Genomic DNA, 11,470 nt, shown 5'->3' with positions numbered 1-11,470 from the left:
GATGTGCGATGCCAGTGATTATGCCATAGGAGCAGTCCTCGGACAGAGACACGATAAGGTATTTCATGCTATTTATTATGCTAGCAGGGTCCTGAATGAAGCACAGTTGAATTATGCCACCACGGAAAAGGAAATGCTAGCTGTTGTCTTTGCCTTGGAGAAGTTCAGGTCATACTTGATAGGATCGAAGGTCACCATTTTTACAGATCATGCTGCCATCAAGCACCTGCTCGCCAAAACAGACTCGAAGCCAAGGTTGATTAGATGGGTCCTTTTATTGCAAGAATTTGACATCGTCATCAAGGATAAGAGAGGATCCGAGAATGTGGTAGCCGATCACTTATCTCGGTTAAAGAATGAAGAAGTCACCAAGGAAGAGCCAGAGGTAAGAGATGAATTTCCTAATGAGTTTCTTTTGCAGGTTGCCACCAGACCTTGGTTTGCAGACATGGCAAACTACAAAGCCACGGGAGTCATTCCAGAGGAGTACACTTGGAATCAGAGGAAGAAATTTCTACACGATGCACGCTTCTATGTGTGGGATGACCCCCATTTGTTTAAAGCAGGGGCAGATAATGTATTGAGAAGATGTGTCACAAAGGAAGAAGCACAAAGCATTCTTTGGCATTGTCACAGTTCATCATACGGCGCATATCATAGCGGGGACAAAATAGCAGCAAAAGTGCTACAATCAGGTTTTTTCTGGCCCTCTCTTTTTAAAGATGCTTACGAGTTTGTGCATTGTTGTGATAGATGCCAGAGAACAGGGGGGATATCGCGGAGAAATGAGATGCCCTTACAGAACATCATGGAAGTGGAAATCTTTGACTGTTGGGGCATAGACTTCATGGGACCCCTGCCTTCGTCATATGGGAATATTTACATCTTGGTAGCAGTGGATTATGTCTCCAAGTGGGTGGAGGCTATAGCTACGCCGAAGGACGATGCCAGGGTAGTAATCAAATTTCTAAAGAAGAACATTTTCTCTCACTTCGGAGTCCCACGAGCCTTGATCAGTGATGGAGGAACGCACTTCTGCAACAACCAGTTGAAGAAAGTCCTGGAGCACTATAATGTCCGACATAAGGTGGCCACACTTTATCATCCTCAGACGAATGGCCAAGCAGAAATCTCTAACAGGGAGCTTAAGCGAATCTTGGAGAAGACAGTTGCATCATCCAGAAAGGATTGGGCCTTGAAGCTCAATGATACTCTCTGGGCCTATAGGACAACGTTCAAGACCCCCATCGGCTTATCACCGTTTCAGCCAGTGTATGGGAAGTCATGCCATTTACCAGTGGAGCTGGAGCATAAAGCATATTGGGCTCTCCGATTGCTTAACTTTGACAATAATGCATGCGGGGAAAAGAGGAAATTGCAGCTTCAGGAGTTAGAAGAGATGAGACTGAATGCCTATGAATCGTCCAGAATTTACAAGGAAAAAACGAAGGCATATCATGATAAGAAGCTGCAGAGGAGAGAATTCCAGCCAGGACAGCGAGTATTGCTCTTTAACTCAAGACTAAGGCTGTTCCCAGGTAAGCTGAAGTCCAAGTGGTCAAGGCCGTTTATCATAAAAGAAGTTAGACCTCATAGAGCAGTAGAATTGGTGGACCCTAGAGAAGGGAGCTTCGAGAAGAAATGGATCGTCAATGGCCAACGCTTAAAGCCGTATAACGGAGGACAATTAGAGCGATTGACGACCATTATCTATTTAAATGATCCTTGAGAGGGCCTACTGTCTAGCTAAGGACAATAAACTAAGCGCTGGTTAGGAGGCAACCCAACATTTAGTGTAAAAATGTAGTACCTTTATTTTTTCTGTAAAAAAAAAAAAAAAAAACCCAACAGGTGCAAACAGCAAACAGGGGGTACGAAAAGCAAAGGCCCACAGGTATAGATAGCAAAAGGAGGGGTACCAATAGCAGAAGTGAAATGGGCTGCACGAAGTCACGCGCTTAGCGCGCGACCTCGCGCTACGCGCCCAGGTAGAATTTTTGAATTTTGAATTTTAAATCTGAGGGGCAACCAAGGGGCACTTCCCTTGGTGCGCTTAGCAGCCACAGGCGCGCTAAGCGCAAGTATAATTAATTTTGGGGAGTTTTCGAAACCCCCCAACCCTTCAGTTGCCTCCCAGGGGGTTTTTAATCCAGTACCCCACATTTTTTTCATTCTTCTGCGCCTTCTAACTCTCAGAACCCTCTTTCTCTGCATTACTTTTGTACTCACCTAGTTCTCGTGCTTTTCAAGCAGATTAACTAGAACAACTAGGTAATACTTGAATCTAGATTGTGCTGTAGCGTTTGCAGGTATCATCCTGCTAAGCCTTGCACATAGGCTTAGCGGGAACAAACAAGGGGGAGAACAAAACGAGGAGCGCGCTAAGCCGCCGCGAGACGCAGGAGCCACCACGAAGCCCGCGCTTAGCCAGCACGGCCGCGCTAAGCGCGCTCATCAACTTCAGCGAACGCGCTAAGCGCGTTCTAGTGGCGCTAAGCGCGTGCCTCCTTCATCAGACAGGCGTGCCAAGCGCGGAGCTGGGCCTCAAGGCCCAGCAGCCTCGCGCCTTGCTTCTTGCACCCCCTGTCTACTCTCCTTACCCCTTCTTCTTTACTTTCTGCACCCCCATTCTTTATAACTTCACCCCTTTTTCTACTTTCTGCACCCCCATTTTCCATAACTGCACCCCCTCTCTTTCTGCTTTTTACACCCCTATGTATACTGACTGCAGTCTGTTTTTGTGGTTCTGTTTTTTTTTCAGATGGCTTCTCGCAAGCGCCGAGCCGTGCCTACACCAAGGGAAGCGTCCAACTGGGACACTTCCCGCTTCACATCTGAGATCGCTTGGCACAGGTACCAAGACAACATTCAGCTCCGGAACATCCTTCTGGAGAGGAATGTTGAACTTGGGCCCGGGATGTTTGACGAGTTCCTCCAGGAACTCAGGCGGCGCAGATGGGACCAGGTGCTGACTCACCTACCGGAGAAGCTGATCGACGTGGCTATGGTGAAAGAGTTCTATTCGAACCTTTATGATCCAGAGGACCACAGTCCCAGATTCTGCAGGGTGCGAGGACAGGTCGTTCGTTTTGATGCTGACACCATTAACGACTTCCTCGACACCCCGGTTATCTTAGAGGACGGGGAGGAGTACCCAGCATACACCAGATACCTCAGCACTCACCCCGATCCTGATACCATCGCGGCCACACTGTGTACTCCAGGGGGGCGTTTTGTCCTTAATGCTGATGGACTCCCCTGGAAGCTGCTGAGGAAGGACATGACGACACTCGCACAGACATAGAGTGTCCTTTCTTATTATGATATCGCGCCCACTTCTCACACATATGATGTTAATCTTGACAGGGCCCGCTTGATCTACGGTTTGGTGAGCCGCATGGATATGGATGTGGGCAGCTTTATTTCACAGCAGATCAGTCAGATTGCCCAGTCCAGCACCTCGAGGCTCGGGTTCCCAGCGTTAATTACAACGTTGTGTGACATTCAGGTGGTGGTTTCTGATACCCTGATCTTTGAGTCACTCAGCCCTGCGATCAACTTGGCCTATGTGAAGAAGAATTGCTGGAACCCCGCCGACCCATCGATCACCTTTCCTGGGCCTCGCTGCACACGCACCAGAGCTTCAGCGTCGGCATCCGAGGCCCCTCTTCCTACCCAGCCTCCGTCTCAGCCATCTCAGAGACCGCGACATCCATCTGCTTCCACCTCAGCATCCATGGACACGCATGGGCAGATGCTGAGGTCCCTTCACGTTGGACAACAGCTCATCATGGAGAATATGCACAGGCTGTCCCTACACCTGCAGATGGACCCCTCGCTCACCACTCCAGAGGCTTATCGTCAGCGAGTTGCCTGGCCAGGAGACCAGCCCTCCACTGACAGGGGGGAAGAGCCTTCTGGAGCCGCTGAGGATCCTGCGGTCGATGAGGACCTCATTGCTGACTTAGCCACCGCTGACTGGGGCCCATGGGCAGACTTGGGCGGAGGCAGTTGATTTTTCTTTTGATGTTTTCCTTTTATGTTTTGTTGTTTCTTTTATGTTTTGTTTTCTTCTTTCTTATGTTTCGTTTATGTGGTCTGTTTAGGTATTAAAAAGAAGTAGTAGTAATAATATTAGAATTTCAGTATTTGTTTTCTGAGTAATAATTGCATGGTAAACTTGAGCAATCATAATTTTTGAGCTTGTTCTGGAAGGTTCAAACACTTGAGATGCCACTAGTCCTTGGAAACATTGGTTCTGGAAGCACAAGTCAGGTCAGGAAATGGAACATGAATAGCACAAGGTGGGAAGGTTAGTCTGATGGAACAAGGTCATAACTGGTATGTCGTATACTTGCTTTAATTCCGGTGAGAGTGTGAACTTAATTGTGAGAGAAAACGCCTGTTTTTAAGTTCCTGGTTTTGCATCACTCTTGGATTGTTAGAATAGTTACTTAAGGTGGATATGATCAAGGCCATGTTTGTTATATCTAGCTACTTAGCCAAAAAGCCAACCCGACATCATCTTTTTCCCCTTGCACCCATGATTGAGCCTATATATTATTTTGAATTAAACCTTGAGCCAATAAAATGATAGTCCTACCCTTTAGGATGATAAGAGAGCAAAAATGGGTTATAAAGGTCTTAATTTGGGGGATTTTGGAAAATAGGTAGCTAAGACAATAGTACAGCATATAGGAAGACACCTCTCACAAACTAGAAGCCCATTCCAAAAAAAAAAAAGAATGAAAATGAGTAAAATAAAGGGCAGAAACAAAGAGCAAGAGAGGTGTCAAAAGAAAAGTGTTGTGGGGAAATAAAAGGGTTAAGAAGAAGGCATCGAAAGTATTAGAATTTTTGCTCTCTTAATCCTAAGTTGAATTCTCAAGAAAAACCATGATTTTTTGTAAGCCAAGCCCCAATACAAGCCAATAAAGTCCTTAGTGATCCATCTGAAGGTAACTAAAGATAACTATACTTAAGAGGAAATGCAAAACTTTGGAGTCTTACTTGCAGGTTGTTAGCAAAATTGCAGACACTAAACCGTACACTTGTGAGCAGAGGGAAACACCAGCCTTATGAGGAAAGTAAGGCAAGCCAGATTTGATCAAGATTCCAAAGGACTGACTAATTCCACTTTTGTGTTTTATGCTTTCATTTCGAGATGTTGACAGATGCGGAAAGGACCACTGGAAGAAGGAGGAACTAAGGCCATTGACAGTGTTGAAACACTCAGAACTTGTTTGGAAATTTATTTTTATTCTTGGTTTGCTTGGGGACAAGCAAAGTTTAATTTGGGGGATTTTGATAACTGCTAAATAATTGTGAATCAATAGTAGTTAAATAGTCAAATTTTGACTTAAAATTAATTATTTAGCATTTATTTATATTTAAAAGTTGAAAAAATTAATTTAATTGAATTTCTAGTTGCAGATACGAAAAAAAAGGGTACATTAAGCAAAAGTGGCAACAGAAAGGAAGAAAAAAAAGGAATTCTGAAGCAGGCCCAGCCCAACAGTGGCGCTAAGCGCGCACAGGCGCTAAGCGAGCAACTAGCTGCAGGCGCTAAGCGTGGCGTTAAGCACGAAGGAGTAGAAACCGTTACGCGCGCTAAGCCCAGCTAGGCGCCCAGCGCGCGATCCAACAGAAGCACAGGCTAAGCGTGCATGGCGTGCCCAGCGCGCGATCTGAACGCGCTAAGCGCGAGGTGTGGCGCTGAGTGCGACTACGAAGGCCTATAAGCCCACTTCAGCAACTATAAATAGAGAGGCAGTCCCAAGGAAACTTCACCTCGTCTCAGAGCACCACTCCCAGTACTTCAAGCCTAAGCTTTCCTTCCTCTCTTATTATTCTTTGTTTTATTATCCCCATTCCTTCTTTCACCCCCAGTTGTAAGCCCTCAATGGCCATGAGTGGCTAATCCCCTAGCTAGGGCCTGGCAGGCCTAAAAAGCCAACGATGTACGATGAGCTTCAAGAGTTATCAATGCAAAGGAATTTATTCCAGGTTTTTCTGTTCTAATTCTTTTCTTGTATTCTTGCATTCATTCTTAGATTTCTTTTTGGGTTTTATTCGCTCGGGAGAGGATAATCCCCAATAAATATTTAAGATTCAATGCATGCATCAGTTTTAGGGGTTATACGCTTGGGAAAGGGTAACACCTAATAGAACATCTTAAGAAAAGAATCCTTGGGTTACCATTGCTAGGCATAGAATGATAACACACTGCCCATGCATTTAAGCAACATCTAGAACTTAACCTTAATGCATTTTAATTATTGAATCTTCGTAAAGGCATTTGGGAGATAGGTAGTTAAAATAGGCTTGCCAACGTGAGGCATCAGGGGCAAGTAGTCAACAGATGTGGGTAGAACTAATACCATTTCATTGATAATGAATATCATAGTTACATGCATCGTAGGCCAATTGGATTTGTCTGGTCTTGGCATCTTTATCAATTGTTTTTCCTTTTTACTTATTTGTTTTAGTAATAGCACTATATTCCTACATTTATTCCTGCTTTTATTATTTTACTCTTACTTACAAATTGAGAAGTATCTAATAAGTGCAATAAAATCCCTGCGAAACGATACTCGGACTTCCGAGGTTTACTACTTAAGAGCGATTGGTGCACTTGCCAAAGTCTCAACAAAATCTTATTGGGGTTTTAGTACCTGGTTAAATTTGTGATCTCTTATAAAATTCCAGCTTAGACTTAATAATTTCATGCAAGGCAAGGCAAATTAAGTTATATGTGGATCACAAAAATTCTGACTTAATTATGGTTTTTGCTTCTGAAATCATGGGAAACTACAAATGTTGACTATAATTATTGTCTTATTGTCTAAACAATTTTATTTTTTTGACTAGGTGTCTAATCTAATTGGTCAATTGCTTGGTTTTGGAAGGCCTCCAATGTAATCCAATACTATTTTGTCTCTTTTCGCAATTAGCAACATGTTAGCTACATCTACAATATTAATAGTTACTTCCCCAAGGAAGCGTATATTTAATACTTTGGAATGTCTTTATTTTTGTCGAGGAATGTTTTGAGGTCAACCTGTTCTTGTCTAGGACTATTTGATTTATAATTTATCCATGCCAACATTATTAAAATAAAAGTTGTTTTGATTTTTAATTTATTTATCTTTTCATATACCATATTATCAGGAAATGGTAACCAAAGAATATCAAAATTTGAAGTACCAACAACCTTATGAGTAGGCTATGTACTATTCCTCTTTGATCTTACAAGATACATTTTTTTAAAATGCATTATAAGGTCGTTCTTTGAAAAATGGTTTTAGAAAGTCTACATTCTAAAACGGTTTTTGGGAAAACTGTCTTAGAATCCTCAATTTTTTTAATTATTTTTAAAAAAAGATATTCTAAGACGATTCTTTGAAAAATCATCTTAGAAAATGCATTCTCTAAAAGTTTTTCAAATAACTGTCTTAGAATCAAGTGTTTTTTTTAATTTTTTTTATAAAAAACCTCTTCTAAGACGGTTTGGTGTTAAAACCGTTGTAGACATGCTACCATACTAACATGGTCACAAAATCATCATGAAAAGTATTGGGAATGACTACAATCATTGCAAGCTACAATGACTACAATAATTGGCATTGGGAACGGCGTGATTAGGTATTGGACTTTGCAAGCTACACCACTAGAATCAATGACTTTGAATAAAATCAACACTTTTGGGAAAGGTGTTATATCCATGGAATGGTATTCACTACTTACCAATAAGCACATAGCAATGTCATTGGACATTAGACATTGCAGATAGAATGCCTCAAGCATTTTTGCCCGTGCCACCCATCATGAGCAACAATTTTTTATGCACACTACATTTTTGTCATCAAGTTTAGCAGAGTCACAAAGCTATCAAAAGCAAATAATGGCTACTTATATCCTTGCTTAAAACTGTTAAGATATATGTGAATATATTTAGTTTGTTAAGCATATAATTTGTTTCCTAAATATATGCTTACCTAAATAACAATAACAACATATATTCACATATATCTTAGTTTCTGAGTTTCTTGTATTATTATTAGTTTCCTAATTTCCTGAGATTACGCCTTGTACATTGTATATATTCCAAGTCAGTGAATGAAATCGTTGATGAAAATATTCTTTTATGGTATCAGAGCCTGGTTGAGGGAATAAGGAAAAATCGTCCCTCACTGGGGACCGAAGGTCCCCGGTGAGCCCTTTTGCTCGCTGCCTCTCTCTCTCTTAAATCCCTTCCCTTCCCTTCATATCTCTCTCTCTCTCTCAAATCCCTTTCTTTCTCTTCCCTTCCCTTCATCTCTTTCTCTCTCTCTCTCAAATCCTTTCCCTTCCCTTACCTTCCCTTCATCTCTCTTATTTCTTCTTCTTCTCACCGCCATGACGGACAAAAAGAATTCTTTCCATCCGACTCTTACGGTTTCTAATATACGGAACCATATCTCCATCACTCTTGAAATGGAGAATGTCCAATACTCTACATGGGCGGAGCTTTTTAAAATTACCGCACATTCTCATAAGGTCCTTCATCACATTATTCCTCTTGCCAACGGCAAAGAGAATGTACTTGTGACTGAGGATGAAAAGGAATTATGGTCGACTCTTGATGCTACGGTTCTTTCCTGGCTTTATGCAACCATCTCCAATGACTTGTTGCATACAATTATTGAACCCAATGCCACGACCATGGATGCTTGGAATAGGTTGAGAGATATTTTCCAAGACAACAAACATTCCCGTGTGGTAACTCTTGAGGACGAATTCTCCAATACTAAGATGGAGATTTTTCCAAATGCTTCGGCATATTGTCAACGTCTCAAGTCCCTTGTTGATCAGTTGAAAAATGTTGGAGTACCGGTGTCGGAGAGCCGCCTCGTCATTCAACTTGTTTCGGGTCTCACAAGTGGATATCAAGGTGTAGGGACGTTAATTCGACAGAGTGATCCTCTACCTCCGTTTTATCAGGCTCGGTCGATGCTCACACTTGAGAAAGTCGGATTGGCAAAGGAGGTTGCCACGGGTTCGGAGTCGGCAATGGTGGTTGCCTCACAATCCGTTTATGACTCAAATTCCTCACATTCGGACCAGCAGCACCGTGGGAAGCTGTTTCGATTTTGCAAGAATTCTGAAAAAAAAAAATCCGGTGGCGGTGGTCGTGGGTCTGACGGTGGAAAATCTGGCCGTTGTTTGATGAATTTAGGGACAGTCTCAGTGTCTGTCGTCCTCCTGCTTCGACTGTGGGGGTGTTTTAAGATATATGTGAATATATTTAGTTTGTTAAGCATATAATTATTTTCCTAAATATATGCTTACCTAAATTACAATAAAAATATATTCACATATATCTTAGTTTCCGAATTTCCTGTATTATTATTAGTTTCCTAGTTTCCTGAGATTACGCCTTGTACATTGTATATATTCCAAATCAGTGAATGAAATCGTTGAGGAAAATATTCTTTTAAAAACTTAAGTAGAACATTTCATCCAATTTTAACACACTCAGTTAGCCAAAACAAGTCAAACAAAGTGTCATTCACTCATTAGGAAAATCTAAATGGGGTAAAGAGTAAAGATGCACAAAACTTCAACCACATGGCAAACACTTAATAATTGATGAGCCCAAATTGAACAGCCCAACCTTAAAATTTGAAAGCGCACACTCAACCTTTTTCTCACTGATAATAATTTTTTTTCTCCAAAACTCTTAAAATGCCTCCTTAAATTTTAGAGTAAATAGTATATCTAGTGACACTATCATCCAATTATATTGATTTATGATATTGCATATAAGTCAAACTCTAAATTTAGTAAGCAAAGTCCACAACAGGGATGACAATAGGATGGGTCGAGGGCGAGTTTGTCTATTTCCACCCTTGTCCTTGCAAAAGGCGGGATGGGTTTGTGTTCAGATTTACCAAAGGCGCGGGTGAAAAAATGGAATCCAACCCCATTCCCATTAGATTTTATCGGGTTTGGAAAACTCGTGGGGTACCTATCTCACATTTAAAAAAATATATTTATTCATAGATTAAGTTGTTAATTACATTTTAATTCAATCAAATATATATATATATATATATATATATATATATATATATATATATATATATAATTTAATAAATAATAAATAATGTAAACATATTTAAGAATTAAATTATATTTTTTGTTAAATATAATTTTAAATTTTATTATAATTAGTATTATAATTATAATATGATTTATTAACTATTAAAATAATTATTCTATATTTTAATAATTATAAAAATAAAATATAAAATAATTAAATAATTAATTATTACATATAATATATAATAATATAATTATATATAAATATATAACTATATTATTAATAATTATAAAATTATATGTAGCATGGGTGGGTACGAGAATGAGGAGTGACATACTCGATCTCGTTCTTGCTTTCCTAATTCAGGAAAAATCGAAACTCGACTTTGGTCAAAGTGAATTTTCCCCATCAAACTTGGGATGGGATCGGACAAGTACCTAGGAGTTCTGTTTTTATTGCCTTGCCTAGCCCAAAAGAGTTCAAACCTAATATGGAGAAATTCTAAGCAGTGCTCTTCTAATTCTGGTATCATTCTACTCTAAAATCCTGATCTGCACTCTCACCAACTCTCCTAAATCCCATTGCACAATGGATCCGTGATGAACAGACAATAATGGTTGTGATTGCTGGTATGTGATGGGTGTGGTTGCAAAATGGTAGTTTTGGGGAAAAAATAATAAAGGAGGTATACTTAACAAACATTGGAGGTACATTTAACAATTTCTCAGTTTCAATTGCGTTATTTAAAAGCTATTGGGCCTACTGACCCTTAAGTAGCTATTGAGATTTTGTTCCTTTGTGGACCAAATACAATTACTGTACACCTAGCACAACAATAATGTAATTTCAATTTTGTCATTTTCTAAAGTTGATACAGATTGATCAATTCTAAGTGGCCCAAATAATTTAAAAAATATATATATTTTATGAATTAATTTAAAATTAATAAACCATACAAGAATTAAACCTGACTTATTTTTAAAGCTGAGCCTGACTTATTGCTTACAGAAAATAAAAGTAAGAAGGATAGGCTTCAAATCCTTTGTAAGTTGCTGAACGTTTAAAAACTCCCATTTGTTGTGTAAAACTAGTATATCCCTGTGCCAAATTAAATTTCATGGCACTTGTCATGCCGACGTATAAAGTTGTAAACTAAATTAATAGCAATAATTCATGATTTTAATGATGATGCATTAATTTTATACTGATATCTAATCACCAATCAAAATTAATTTAATTTTTAAGATAATTTTATAAAAATTAATAAATTTATCATAAATAATAATTTATAATTTGATGATAATGTAAATTTATTTTAGGATAACCTTTTATCTCATAATTCATTATTCAATTTTAATTTGGATGAGTGAAATGGAATTATTTTAT

At 39.7% G+C, this 11,470-nt stretch overlaps 1 protein-coding gene across 1 annotated transcript; it reads left to right on the top strand.

Moving 5' to 3' along the window:
* Window positions 1-8,397: 8,397 nt before the first annotated feature.
* On the top strand, window positions 8,398-9,306 carry LOC114391248. The gene has a single exon (XM_028352344.1). It carries the CDS (start codon window positions 8,398-8,400, stop codon window positions 9,304-9,306), a length of 909 nt encoding a protein of 302 aa, XP_028208145.1.
* Window positions 9,307-11,470: the final 2,164 nt, after the last annotated feature.

The sequence above is a fragment of the Glycine soja genome, chromosome 1, assembly GCF_004193775.1.
Source record: "Glycine soja cultivar W05 chromosome 1, ASM419377v2, whole genome shotgun sequence".
In the NCBI taxonomy this organism is placed as follows: domain Eukaryota; kingdom Viridiplantae; phylum Streptophyta; class Magnoliopsida; order Fabales; family Fabaceae; genus Glycine; species Glycine soja.
This window is presented reverse-complemented; position numbering and strand designations above follow the sequence as displayed.

Excerpts from the sequence above, each read along its gene's own strand:
- LOC114391248 (XM_028352344.1), top strand. The coding sequence starts at position 8,398 with ATGACGGACAAAAAGAATTCTTTCCATCCGACTCTTACGGTTTCTAAT.